Source organism: Monodon monoceros, unplaced genomic scaffold (genome assembly GCF_005190385.1).
Source record: "Monodon monoceros isolate NGI ecotype Baffin Bay Population unplaced genomic scaffold, NGI_Narwhal_1 Super_Scaffold_10, whole genome shotgun sequence".
In the NCBI taxonomy this organism is placed as follows: Eukaryota; Metazoa; Chordata; class Mammalia; order Artiodactyla; family Monodontidae; genus Monodon; species Monodon monoceros.
In genome coordinates, this window is record NW_021703766.1 from 7,444,207 (window position 1) to 7,459,032 (window position 14,826).

Sequence of the window (14,826 nt, forward strand, 5' to 3'; positions counted from 1 at the left end):
CGCGCCTCCCGCCCGCCGCCCGCCCGCCCTCCCGTGGCGCCCGCGCCCGCTCCCTCTTTCTCTTTCTCTCGCACACACACTCTCTTACTCCATCTACTTTGCGGCCTTGGAGGGGAAGGAGGAAGCCGGGCGGAGCCGGGGCGGGGGAGGTAGCGGTCCCGGGGAGGTGTTTCTCGCCCGACGAGCCGCCTCGAGTGCAGAAAGTACAGGTAAAAGTCGGCGCCGGACGTGCCGGGAATGCGGGGGGGCCGCGCGGCGGCCGGCGGGGGTGCGGGGCCGGGGGTGCGCGGCCCGGGCTGGGCCGGGGGCGCGGGAGGGGATGGGGGCGGGCCGACGGAGCGGAGCCCGGCCGGGCCGAGGCGGGGTCCTGCGGGGGCGGCCGCGGTGGGGGCGGCCGGGTGGAGAGTTCGGGAGGCACCCGCCAAATCGCTCCCTGGGGCCACCAGGCCACCTCCCCCCTCCTCCCACCTGCTGCCCCCGCCACGGGCTCGGGGCTGGGGCGTGGGGGCGGTCCTTGCGGGTGTCGTGCTCACTGGGGGCGAGAGGGGGCGCTGTAGAGGGCCTTCGGTGGAAGGAAGAGCACATGGAAGGCGGAGGTGGGTGGTAGCACGTTGCTAGATGACATGGGATGTGAGCCCAGCTTCCAACGCTCTACGTCACCCTCGGTGGATACCTGTCTCCAGGTCCACACAGGTTAGTGGCCAGCATCAGATACTTTGAAAGCGTCTCAAAAGTGCTCAAGGAAGACATTAGTCTGACATCTTTGAAACAGTGGAGAAATAGCCATGGCCTCTGGGAGCTAGGTTTTACTAGCTCTGGATACAACAGTTACTGCTTTTGGATTCCCGACAAGTGGACAAAACAAGAAGCAACCCCCTTTCCTTGGGGAAAATGCCCGAAAGAGCTGTTGGCCCCAAGAGAAGGTTCAGGATAAGGAAGCTAAGAGACCTGCCATCTTCATCCTGAAGGCCTGCTGATCCTCCAAGAAGCAAGTCAGAGTTCAGCCTGGACCTGGACTCCCCTGTGCTTAAATCGATTAACACTAGCCCTGGTTCTCAAGGCTTTTGCTTAAATTGAGATGAGCACCCCAAGGGGTGGAATTAGCCTTCTGGGTAGGAGACCACAGGGGTGATTCACCCACAGTGAAGTTTTTCCTCTGGGCTTTCTGGACAGCTGAAGCTTTTTCAGGTGGTGGATTTGCTGGCAGGTGTGAGAGAGGAAGAGTGGAGAACAGGCAAGGTAGCATCTCAGCTTCCTGTGCGTCCAAGTTCTTTTGGATGATTCTGGATTTGGTGAGGCGCAGTCATGGACCACTAGTGGGCTCGGGTGTCATGAGAGGACACTCCAGTCCTATGGAGAGGTCCATGTGGCGAGGAGTTGAGACCTCCTGCCAACAACCAGCACTAGCTTAACAAGCTTGTGTTTGTGAGCCACCTTGGAAGCAGAACCTCCAGCCCCAGTCAAGCATTCAGATGAGCACTGCACTGGTGAACATACTGACCGAAACCCCATGATATTTGCTGGGGCTGAACCATCCAGCTAACATGTTCCTGGGTTCCTTGAAAGAATGATGCAGGTTGACCTCTTCTCTACCCTACTGCCTTCCTCATCCCTGTGCTGACAGAGAAGATGAAGCTGGGTAGAGACCTGGTGAAGAACTTTGGCAGGTTGTGCCCAATGGGTCATCCAAGCACTTTTGCCTATTTTAAGATGGTGGAGCAATTTCTGAAACCAAGAAAGTTGAAGCACAGTAAAACGGGATGTTTGATTGAGCTTCCCGAAGTATAACCAGCACTATTAGGGCATTGGCCAAAAGTAGATATTGTTCAGGGGCAAAGCTCATCTCGCTGGGAGTATGGATTTTTCTACCCATTGATCTTGAGTCATCTTAGAGCTGCTGACCTTGCCTGGTGAAAAGCTGCGTCAAGAGGGAATTAAGAGGACACGTTAGGAGCTGTCAGTATTTCTCCATTTAAAGTTTGGAACTTATGAACCTTCTGGGGATAATTTCTTGTGTAATGATCATCTGAAATGCCCTCCTTAACATGGGTAATTATAGTTGCCAGATGAGTCTGTTAAGAGGGGAGTTTTCACACCTGCCTTGGAAGTATCTTAGCATCTCACCGAGTTCTTATTGAAGTTCAGTAAACAAGACAATAATAATAATTACTTCTGTGATAGTAGGTAATTGTACTAGATGTAAAATAGTTTTCCTGTGGCTGATTATTTGCACAGTCATTACTAAAACGGCTAAATTGCATTACGAATATATAACCAATGTCAACATTTTTATAGCCTGTGTCTACATTACATAACACATACTGAGGAATTTAATTTGTTGACCAGATTTAGCTTTAAAAACAATTAATATGTGCTAACTGTCCATTAGCATATATATTTGTAACTGTAAAACTGTTGTGTGTGTAAAAAATAGGATGTTGATTTAAGGACAAATCTTGGAATATCCAGTACATTGGTTGACCTTTAAAGAAAAAAAAAAGAGGAAAACTGACACCATTCTCAATTATCATATTACTTTAATTAAATATTATACTCAAGGGTATATAAAATGGCTTCTTGTAACCTCTGACCAAGAACCCACATTTTGAGTGGGCAAGAACTATTACATTTGTAATTGATTTATTTCACCTGTGTGTCTGCTGACACTGTCCTTGACCTTTTATGGTGAAGATGTGATTTGGATTGTAGAGATTCTTCAACTTCTCTTTGGTGCTTCAGACAGTGAAATTGGAAAGAGTAAACCTTCCCTGAGTAGCATCTTTTAAGGAATAGGTGCTAATTTTAAAGACACCAACAAATGAAAACTTTGTTTATTTAATGGCAGTCTTCAGTCATAATGAAGAAATATGGAATCAAGCTCAGTTTCCAAAATTTTGGTTCTTGATAGATTATTTCTCTTATAGCAGAGTTCTCATCATCGTCCGGTATGTTATAGCCATCACCTATAGGAAGGTGATCTTAAATATGGGTTGAGCATTTTAAAATCAGATAATCTAGATGCAAAATGAAATTCCTTATCCAGATGCTCTGGTCTACATTTTGCTAAACGTAAGAGTCATAAAATGGTAATCTGTGAGCCACGTCTAGGCTATCTGTGTGTTTTGCCTCACCTTGATGGTAGATAAGAGAATTGGATTTGAATGCCTTTAGATGGGGCATGTGATGTCTAGTGTATAATTGTCCCAGTGCTCCCTCGTACCAGGTACCCTTTCTGCTTCACTCATAAATTACTTATCTGGCTCCCGTAGGCGTTAGAGTTTGTAGCCCCAGGATGCTCGTGAACATTCGCTAAGATGCTTGGATGTCAGGAAGACATAATCAGTGGAATAAGGAGCCCAGTTGTCTTGTCCATCTCTGTGTCCTTGCACATTCAAATGCTTGTTCACTGAATCACTGAACAGAAGACTGACTTAAGTATAGGTAAAGAACCTTGGCTGACCTTGTTATGCTTGTGTTGAGCGCTACTCTCTGTTCTCTTTTCTTCTCTGGCCTGTGGTCTCTCCGTGGTGGTAATACCATGTGTAGGGGTGGCTCTCAGTTCTCTCTGAAAGGAAGTTTGACTGAGTCGCCTTCCAGAGAGCTAGACGGTTATTCACTAAAAGATGCGTTCATTGAATGCATGTAAGCTTCAACCCTGTGGCTTTCCCCGTCGCTCTTGGGTGGTATTTTATACTCTCTCCCCTGTGATTAGCTGACATTATGGGGGAGGTCTCCACTTTGTTGGAAAAAATGTTCAAAGAGAATGCTGTATGTCTATAGAGAAGGTCAATAGTGGCCAAGTTGAAATTTATCGAGATGGACTTAGCAGTGTCAGTTCCTGATGTTTGTCAACATTCTGTTGATTTATATTTCCCAAAGTTCTATCTTAAAAGGATCAAATGTGCCATGTGTTTTTTTTTGAGGGGGGATTGATATACATGCATATATCCATATCTAATAAATACGTATGTGTTTATATCATATGTATATAATATATACATATATATGTTTATATAATACGTGCATAATAATGGGTACATATATTAAAAAATACTGCTTTCATTTCATTCCAAATAAAATAAATAACAATAATAATAGGATTTTAGTTTTGTTGAAAGAAATTTACTCTAGTTAAAAATCGATGCTACTAGCACAGGCAGATCAGCTAGGTGGTTTGTGACCACCTAGAGGGGTGGGAGGGAGGGAGACGCAAGAGGGAAGAGATATGGGGACATATGTATAACTGATTCACTTTGTTATAAAGCAGAAACTAACACGCCATTGTAAAGCAATAATACTCCAATAAAGACGTTAAAAAAAAAAATCCATGCTGCTGCAGTGATGAACACTGGTGTCTCCGCTATAGCGCTACATACGCACCCTGCGTCCTGCAAAATCACGCACTGAAAATAACAGGCTTATGGGAAAAACAGGATTGAGGCTGACTGCTGAAAACATTTGGAACTTCGTAACCAGGAACAGAAACAAAACCAAATCTAATAAAAATACAGGTCAGTTAAATCTCCACCAGGCTGGTGTTTGCCCTCCCCAGGTCAGTCCATCCTTTACAGCCTTCAAATTGGGCTTGTGCTTCTTTCTTCTCTCTGTAGATCACAGATGTCATTCTCTTCTAATAGAGACCATTTTCACTGAAATTAAATCTGGCCCAGAGCATAGCCCTCTGCATTCATCTGTATAGAGAGAAGTCTTTCTGTAGCTTCTTCATCTGTAATTTGCAGCATTGCTAGGCAAGTTAAGATGGTGGAAAGGTAGTAGTGCTTGATGCCACGATCGGCCCCTACTCATATTAAAGGAAGACACTTGAGTGCGTTTCCAGCTTTGTTCTAAGGTCTTCAAACATCTTTGTCTTTCTCTTTCCTTGTGAGAGCTCTTTCCTATGATTGCTTAAAAATATTAACAAACGATGAAAATCACATAAGAATCAACACAACTTGTTACATTGGCATATTCTCCTACTTACCACGCGTGCCTGAGGTGAAACGTGTAGTCACAGAACAAATGGTCAGTGGTAGAACTTCTTGAATCTCTGTACCAGTATTTGCAGAGGCAAATATCATCAAAGAAGATATATCGGATGAGTTGAATCGATTTCTTGGCACATGGTAGGCACCTGAGGAACATTGAATGGGTGTATGATTCTCCCAGCTTTTGAAAGTTATTTTAAATGATCCCATGTGGGTAGATATCAGCTTGTTTTCAAGTAGTATAGACTTTTATGTGAAGTCATTCCTCATCACATAAGATCATTTCTTCAGGGGCTTAAACTGTCCTTGAAAGGGGTTTATATAAGGAGTTTATATAAAGGAGGCTTCTTGCAGCCTGATCAGTTGATAAGGGATGGTTCAGGCATGGTAATTAGCAAAGATCTTAAGTATTGGAGACACATTTAGCTTCCAAAGATGTGGGTCCTTTTTGGCATCTCTTGGATGGTGAAGAGAGGTGTAGATGTGGCTGAATTCATAACACCATCATTCATTTGCTCATTTCACATAAATAGAACACCAAATATATCCCAAACATGAGATTGTGCTCCCTGGACCTATGGTATAGCACAAGACATAGTTAAGAAAGTAGGCAGTTTGCCGTGCTGTGGGAAGAGTGTTAGTACAGGGCAAGATGGGGTTCTCTAAGACCATGGGAGGACCAGCCTTGGGGGAATGAGAGAAGGCTTTCCAGAGGAAGTGATGACTGTGGAGAACTTTGAACTAGGAAATGAGCATGATCAGGTTTGCAGGACTTATTGAGAATATTTATCTTTTCTGTTTTTGAAAGCAGTTTATATTTATTGTTGCATCTTGGAAAACTACAAGCATAAAGAAAAAAATTATAATACCTAAGATAACTATTATACATTTAGCATATACTTGATGTTTATTAAATACTAATGTGATATCTGAATTAAAATGATAGCTTTCTTGGTATAGATACAAATATAAGAGTGAAATTACTTTATGTATTTATGTAATTAAAATATAAAATTGGAACATAGGGTACATATTGTTTTATAACCCTTTTTTATATATGTATACATATATATATATAATGAACATTTCCTTCTATCTTAAAATATTACTCTATATCGGGATTTTTAATGACAGGCCAATTTTCACTTGAATAGATGCACTATTTTGTGTATAACTGATCCCCTGTTGTTGGACATCTAGATTTTTTTCCATTTATAAACCATTTAAATATTGCTGTTATTAACCTCCATGAACATAATTATTTGTCTTCCTATCTTATTATTTTCCTGAGGATAAATTCTGAGAAGTGAAATTTCTAGGTTGAAGAATGCTAACATTTTTAACACCGTTGATACATAATCTTATATTGCCCCTCAGAAATGGACAGTGGATTAGTCTGGAGAAAGACTACAAGTATGGTGACCCGTTAACATGCTCTTTCAGTAATTGAAACAACTGACATTGGCAACTTGAACCAAAGGAGTGGTAGTAGAGATGGAGAGAAATGGTTGGAATTGAAAGATTTAGAAAGAATCAACATAATTTGGCATACCAGTCAGGATTTTGTCTGGCTGCTTATTATAGAAAATGTACAGTAACAGTGGCTTAAACAAGGTTTATTTTCTTACACGAAATAAACTTGGAGTTAGGCAGTCCAGAGTTAGTGTGATGCTCCATGAACTTCTCAGGGTATCAGGCTCCTTCTGTCTCTTTCATCTTCAGCTGTGGCTTCTACCCTTAAGGTCACTGCTTGATCTAAGGTGGCCATGGAGCTCTAGCCATCTTTTGTGTAAGAGCTTGGAGGAAACAGGAGGGAGGGAGGGGCAAAAGTTGAGTCATCCTCTATAAACAGCTGCTGGAAGTTCCATGCAATCCTGCTTTCATCTCATTGGCCTGAATAATTATATGGTCACACCTAGCTGCAAAGGAGGCTGGAAAATATGATTTTCAGCTGTACTCTCCTCTTCCCTGCTCAAGTAAGACTTGACTGACAGTATGAAGGGGTTGAGGGAAAGGCAGGAGTTGTGGGATAACGTCGTGGTTTCTGTTTTGGTCCATTAGGTGGATGGTGGAACCAGTCATGGAGGTGGAGACCCGAGGAAGAAGCATTGAGTGGAGGAAGTGGGGACGGTGGAAAGGACAATGAGTTCAGAGTGTTTGTGGGACATCCAGGTATAGATGTTCATAGCAGTAGGTCATGTGAGCCTGAGACTCAAAAGCATTACCTGTCATGGAGATAGAGATTGGAAATCATTAGTGTATAGATTATAATGAAAGCCAAAGGACAGGGTATAAACACGAGGAGGGTCCAATGGAGGAGGACTGGAGAAAGTGGACATTTACAGGATGGAAGAAGAGAAAGAAGATCAGATTTACAAGGAATAGCAAGAGAGGTAGAAGGAAAAACAAGAGGCTTTGCTGTTATGGAAGGCAGTGGAAAAATGCATTTCATGAAAGAAGGGTCAACAGGGTCCTTTGGGGGTAATAACCAATAAGTCATTGGTAACCTTAAGGGATATATTCCATAGAGTGTGCTGGTGGGAGGGCTGGATTGCAGTGTGACAGTGACGGGGTGTGTGTGTGTGTGTGTGTGTGTGGAATGTGGATGTAGAGACATCTTACATGGTTAACACTTTCAAGAATCTTGAGTGTGACAGCCATAAAAAAGAATGAAATAATGCCATTTGCAGCAATGTGGATGGACCTAGAGATTAACATACTAAGTGAAGTAAGTCAGACAGAGGAAGACATATCATATGATATTGCTTATGTGTGGAATCTAAAAAAGTGGCACAAATGAACTTATTGACAAAGCAGAAACAGACTCAGGTGTAGAAAACAAACTTATGGTTATCAAAAGGAAAAAGTGGGGGAGGGATAAATATGGAGGTTGGGCTTAGCAGATACACACTACTATATGTAAAATAGATAAACAACAAGGTCCTACTGTATAACATGGGGAACTATATACAATATCTTTTGGTAAACTGTATGGAAAAGAATCTGAAAAAGAATATTTCACTGTGCTGCACACCAGAAACTAATACAACATTGTAAATCAACTAGTCTTCAATTAAAAAAAAAAGAGTCTTGAGTTTGATAGTGAGGAGAGAGTGAGTGTGGTATCGAGGGGTGAAGTGGGAGAATGGATCAGCCATCTCCATTCTCCTAGGTCTACACATGCTCTGCTACTTTGGTTGACTTGGATAACAAAAAATTGTGATATACACTTTGGGCTGTTGGACTTACATTCTTAGAAGAAGTGATTTTCCATGAATTCTACAAACCTCTCTCCTGCTGAGCTATGACAGTTGGGTCCAATGTCTTCAGTAATTTTAGCTGGAGAAAAAAAGTAGAGCATGTTTAATATCGTCACCCAGAACCTTTCGAAATAAAATTTAATCAAGGAAAAGGTCTTGATCTATTGAGTACAAGGAGATAAAGTTCTTCATTAACGGGTTTGTTGTACTAGCAAGCCTCTGAGAGGAGAGATCACTGGGGTGCTATTGATAAATGAATGTGATGGTGTTTTATGTGTCAGTTATTCAGTCAAACACTAAAGTAGGTGTTGCTCTGAGGTTATTTTGTAAATGTGATTAAGGTCCATAATCAGTTGACTTTAAGGGAGATTATTCTAGATAATCTGGGTGGACCTGATTCCGTCAGTTGAAAAGCCTTAAGAATAGAATGGAGGCTTACCTGAAGAAGAAGAAATTCCATCTCTGGATAGCATCTTCAGCCTGGAAGAGTTCCAGGTTTCCCTTCCTAATGACCTGCCTTATGGACTTTAGACTTCCCTAGTCAGTTCCACAACTACATAAGCCAGTTCCTTGTTAGATCTCTTAATGTATATTTCCTAGTGGTTCAGCTTCTCTGAGTGAACCCTGATTGATACAGTCAGCGTACTCGCCCACATACCACCAGTTGGTAACACTGTGAAGCTAGACCTGTCTTTTAGTCTTTATGAACCTTGATGGCTTCTGCTGTAAAATGAGAGCTCTTCTATGTTTGAAATTCCTCCTTCAGATTGAGTCTTGTTACTTCTTCACATAAATACCATACTTCTTGGTACGTGTCATCTTTTTTTTTTTTTTTTTTTTTGTGGTACGCGGGCCCCTCACTGTTGTGGCCTCTCCCGTTGAGGAGCACAGGCTCCGGACGCGCAGGCTCAGTGGCCATGGCTCACGGGCCCAGCTGCTCCACGGCACGTGGGATCTTCCCAGACCGGGGCACGAACCCGTGTCCCCTGCATCGGCAGGCGGACTCTCAACCACTGCGCCACCAGGGGAGCCCCATGATCTTGTTTTTATGTAGGTGTGAAGACGGGCAAGCTCAGAGCTCCAAGAATCCTGCCATTTCTTTGTCTTTTGGAGTTGTTCCCTGGAGCCATGCTCGGGATGGCAGGCAGAGGTGGTGTTGGACCCCTGGGGAGGCCTCCTCTGGGTCTGAAATTGACCCCAGCCTTGAGTTAGCCTCTGCTCTGATCGTTGAGTGAATGATGGGGGTTGTGGGATAGCTCCTCTTGGTCCTGATCCATGCCTTGTTGTCCCTCCTTCCAGCTAATTGTCTCCCTGTGACATTGCCCAGTTAGCCTGAGCCACTGGGTGGAAGCAGATGCCTCCAAAGGTCCTGTCACTCCGGTGCCATGCCCATCCGTTGACCAGGCCTATATAAAGCTGTGATCGGGTTCCTGGGAAGCCTGGGAGAGCCATAAGTTTGTCATTTTATGTCCTGCTTTCTCTTAACCATGTGTTTGATAATAGAAAACCTAATGCAGTTTATAATCATAGATATTTTTATCAATAAAATGTTAAATAGTAAAAAATAAAAAATATTCTTCGTTCACTCCAGTCATCCCGTCTCTCCCGGAATCCCCCCAGCGTCGATCTATTACCACATTGCTTTCTAAGCGACTTACAGAAGCATCACTGTGGAGACTGGAGGGACGTGTATGCGGGACTGGGGCCCTGGGCCACACTCTGCCACACCAGGAGTTCCCCTGCCGAGGGACCACCACCCTACTCTCAGATTCGTGATCAGGGAATTTTCCTCTTTGATTTTCATTTCCTCGTCTTTGGGTCTAGTGTTCTAAAAATTGTATCTCAAGGGCTCTTGCTAATAAGCCATGGATCTTATATAAATGCTGGATTTGAATTTTATTTAAAAATAGTTATTTCTGTTCAGTAATCCACCAATCAAATATTTATTGTTTGGTAACTACGTGCCTAGAACTATGCTAGATGGTGGGGCTGCAGCCACAAACGTCTTTTAAACTGCTGTTCAGAATGGGATCGTGAAAAAAACCTAACGCCCACATATGCTTATATACCACATTTTTTAACACAAGGCAGTGTTTTTAGTATGTTAAAAGGGGCAGCCAGCTCAACTGTTTTGTGCGAGCAGACCTCAGAATACAGCTTTTCTTGCCATCTCTGGACATATAACTTGAACTTCCAGTAAATGCACTGTATTAGCAACATTGTACGTCTGCAACGTTCTTAAAAATTTTTAGGCCTGTTCATATCTCCTCACGTGAAAGTGTACGAGCAAACACGCTTTGTAGCACAATGCACCTCACTCCATTAAATACCATCCAAGGCTCAGGTGGTGAATGTTCTAGACCTGGTGTAATAAGCGGCGTGTGGCAATAACTGAATGGCTGAAGCTTTGTCTCTTTATATTGTGTACAAGGTGGTGGTGGGGCTTATTGAGAGTTCTGTGTCCTTCTGCCCTGACTTTTAAATTTGAGAGAAAGAATGTGAGCAGTTGTATGTTAAAGGTTCAACCATGAAACAAACATCAGGCTTCAGGATCAGTTAGAGTGAAGGACACCCTGAGATGGCAAGGCGAGATTATGAAACCAAACCAAATCTGATACCACTTGCAGCTGCTTTTCGTAGCAAATCAGAGATTGTTTTCTTATGGACAGGCAAACCGCATGCGGAAATAAATTGCCGAGGCTGTCATAGGAAGACAGTTACATCCTCAGACCTCATTTAAAAACTTTGCTCTTAATCAGAATAGGTTTTATCGTTCTCACGAGTTAACTCAGCGATAAGAAAGTGTCGTGTTATACTTACAGAAGACATCTCCACTAAGAAGTTATCCCATGTATCTGATTTTATGTGTTAGGTTTCCTGGAACCATTTTGATGGGGGAAAAGGGTTCCATTCCCGAACTCCAGAATTTTCTGCTGGATTCTAAGCTCTGTGAGGGCAGGGGCCATGTCTGTTTCTTCCATGATTGTCGTCTCGAGTTGTGGCACTTTGTTGGGCACATAATAATCTTTCAATAAATATTTGTTGAATGAGTCATTGAAAATATTCAAAACCTATGCTCCTCGGCCACCTCGGCTTTCTCTTGAGTGAGCATCCTTTGTTGTTTCCTCTCTCCCTTTTCAAAGATTACTTCAGATCGTCCTTGAAATTCAAGTTTCCATTTTGCCTTCCATCAGATCTTATATAGGTTTATTAGGTAACAAAAGTCCCTGAAGGTGAATTCAAGCATTCAAGTCATTGTCCTTCATTGTGGGTGACAACTGGATTGAGAGTGGCCCTTCTCTGTTAAATGCTGCATGTGACAGAGCCCCTCTCACGCTGACACATACAAAGATCGCCCTACAGTTTGCAGCCACCTCTGCCATGGGCAGCTCTGCCTCTCTACTCAAGCCTCAGTGTTGTGGCCCAGTTTGATACGCACCATCCCTTTTAGGTTGGTCTGCCTAGAACTGGGCTCTGAACTGGAGAATTGTATCCAGAGGGATTACTGAAGGATGCTCTTGGGAGACACACCTGTAAGGAAGTGAGGAATGCAGGATGGGACAGATGGTGAAGGAGACCAGCAGTGAGGTTACAGCTGAGGTCTCAGCGGATCCTCAGGAAGGCTTGGGAGCTGGGATGGCTCTTCAGAAATGTACCATATTGAGGCCAGGGAACTGGACTTTCATATCCCTAAGTCAGGCAGCTGTTGCTGGTAAGCTGCCCCTTGGCGGCGGTGGGGGGAATGTATTCTTGGGCAGGGCAGCTCCCTGTGGTGGAGGGCAGTTCCCTTTGAGGGGCACATCTGTGAGTCTTTAGCAGCATGGATATTCCTAGAATTGAGGGGATGGGCACATCGACCCTGAAAAGGGGACCTGGGTGGAGTATCACATTATCCAATACCATCAATTCTTGCCGTTCACTGATGGATTGGTGAATCTGTCTGCTCTGGATCCACCAGAATACATGTCTGTCACCTAGGTTGTATTTTAGGTTATTGGTCCCTCCCAAAGACATCCTTTGTCGTTTGACGGCTTCTTGGGGCAGCCCAGGTCTTGAGTACTGACACACGGGCCACGTGTTGGGGTCGTGCTTGTGATTCCTTATCTCTCCATACAGCGTGCAGCGTAGGATCACATGCGGGGAGGTATTTCACAGGCCGTCATTTCTGTTGGGTCTCCACCCCTTATTCTTGAGACATTGTCCTTGACGGGCTCTACCCCTCCTCAGTTGCCTTTATGTCCTCATCTCCTGCTGCCTGTTCCTTAAACTTGGAGCTTCTTAATAGTGTTGACCGAGGGTTCTTCTGTTTTCTCATTGTGCTACAGTGACTATATAGGTGATGCCCAAGTCCCTGACACTTTGCCTGTTTTGTTTTTTTTTTTCCCCTGAGCTCCGGAGATGATATCCATCTAACCCTCTTGGGCTCTTTAAACTCAGTATATCCAAAATTGAACTTATGTTCAACCTATGTAAGACGTGCTTTTCCTTTTGTTGTTCCTAGCCTCAATAGTACCTCCATCCACCTGTTCCATAGCTAGAAACATGGCCTCCTTTGTTTTGCCCAGTCATCGTGTGTGTTCTGTTGAAGCCTCATCCTGAATATTGCTTGAGCCCGTCCTTTTCTCTTCATATTCACTCTCACCACTTTAATTCAGGAGGCAACTCCCATTGTTTCAGTCACTCTGCTACCTCTCAGCTGATATCTATGCATCTAGTTCAACTCTTCTCCATACTGCGCTCACAAAGGTCTTTCTTATTATTTTAAAGGTTTTTTTTTTTTTGATAAATTTATTTATTTATTTTTTGGCTGCGTTGGGTCTTCATTGCTGCGTGCAGGCTTCCTCTAGTTGCAGCGAGTGGGGGCTGCTCTTCGTTGCGGTGCGTGGGCTCTGGGTGCACAGGCTTCAGTAGTTGTGGCATGTGGGCTCAGTAGTTGTGGCTCGCAGGCTCTAGATGCAGGCTCAGTAGTTGTGGCGCACAGGCTTGGTTGCTTCGCGGCAGGTGGGATCTTCCCGGACCAGGGCTCGAACCCGTGTACCCTGCATTGGTAGGCGGATTCTTAACCACTGTGCCACCGGGGAAACCCAAAGGTCTTTCTAAAATCCCCATTTTACTACTGTCTCTCCAGATGAAGTATCTTTAAGTGATGTATAGGCTCTGTGTGATTTGGCCCCTTCACATCTTCTGCTAGTTCTCCAGTGACAAAAGATATTCCATCCAGAGAGCTCTGCTCTCAGTTCTTGATGTTCCATGTGCTGTCCTTTAATCACACCCTCCCAAGTGACTGGGCGCTCTTCATTACCAGCCCTGCCACAATTTTGCTTCCTTAATTCTTGCTCAGCCTTTAGGTCTCAGCTGAGATGTTGCTCTTGGCAAAACCTCCCCGTCTCATCAAGGGTTTTCTTTGGGCTCCTGTAGAACCCTGTTCGTCTCTCATCACAGCACTCATGTTAATAGGTGGTAATGTGTTAACTCATTCTCTGAATCTCCCACTGAGTTGTAAGTTTTGAGAGGGCAGGGATTCCCTCTGACTTGTTCCATCTTTAGCACCTAGCACAGTGCAAGACTCAGAAAACAATCTAATGAACGAATTAACCTGCTCAGGTCTTTCATTTACGTGAAAGTTGAAATTGTCTCAGATATTTCTACAGTCTGTTTTGTAGGAAGCTTGAAGTCATTTTCAATCTTGCAGTTTTCCTAAGGGTGTCTAAGTCTTGAGTCTCTTTTCTATGTCTTTATTGATCAATTAATACTTATTTTGGTTTCTCATAAGCAAAACTCACTGACAGCATTCGGCTTTGTGTTATCAGTAAAGCTAATACAGTCTTGTATTCAAAGGATTATTGAATCTTGGAGTTGGGTGAGAGTTTTGAAGTCCTCTGCTCAGTCTTTCACTAACATTTCCACCAGGTGATCAGAACTGAGGGACTCTTTTACTCTTTTGAAGGAGACAAGTGCTTGAGATGCTAAAAGTGGCTGTTTGTCTTCACTGAAATCTGAGTGTGTCATCCATGAGACAGAGATGATATCTTCCTAGACTCCTCTGGAGAGTTGCCTTGGAAATCTTGATGTCATTATCGCTTTCTTACGCAAGACTTAGTAAAGGAAGCCAGTGAGGCTCGGCGCAGCCTTGAGCCTTGTTTAATTCTCTTGTTGATGGAGAATGGGGTTAGGACCTGCCTCACCAACTGATATCACAGGCCTTGACATTATGGGGAGCACTTGATATCTAAACTTTTCCTGGAAATCCGGACTCGTTTATGAACTGTTGGAAGTCAGATCAACTCATGGAATCCCAAGCTCCTTTGGCATTAAAGAGTGAATGGGTAGCATTTTAGTGTCCTGATATTTACATTGCTGTGTTTACTTGTCTGCATTGCCACCTAAAACCACGTTCACTTTGGAGAATATGGTACACATGGTGGTTTGTGGAACAGACTTTGGTAAGGGTCTTGCAGTTCATAGAAAGGGGAAAGGAACCACACAGTGGCTGCCTTTGGGATGTAAAAACAATGGATCTTCTTCAAATTATTGACCTAATTTTCTCTCCAGAATTGATGTATATTTTAGTACCATGTAGG

At 43.6% G+C, this 14,826-nt stretch overlaps 1 protein-coding gene across 1 annotated transcript in view; it reads left to right on the plus strand.

Moving 5' to 3' along the window:
- CDYL2 (chromodomain Y like 2) overlaps window positions 1-14,826 on the plus strand; it is a 185,633-nt gene that overhangs the window by 676 nt on the left and 170,131 nt on the right. Inside the window, exon 2 of the mRNA XM_029205204.1 lies at window positions 67-209. Coding sequence (XP_029061037.1) covers window positions 67-209 — 143 coding nt within the window. The remainder of the gene's footprint in view (window positions 1-66; window positions 210-14,826) is intronic.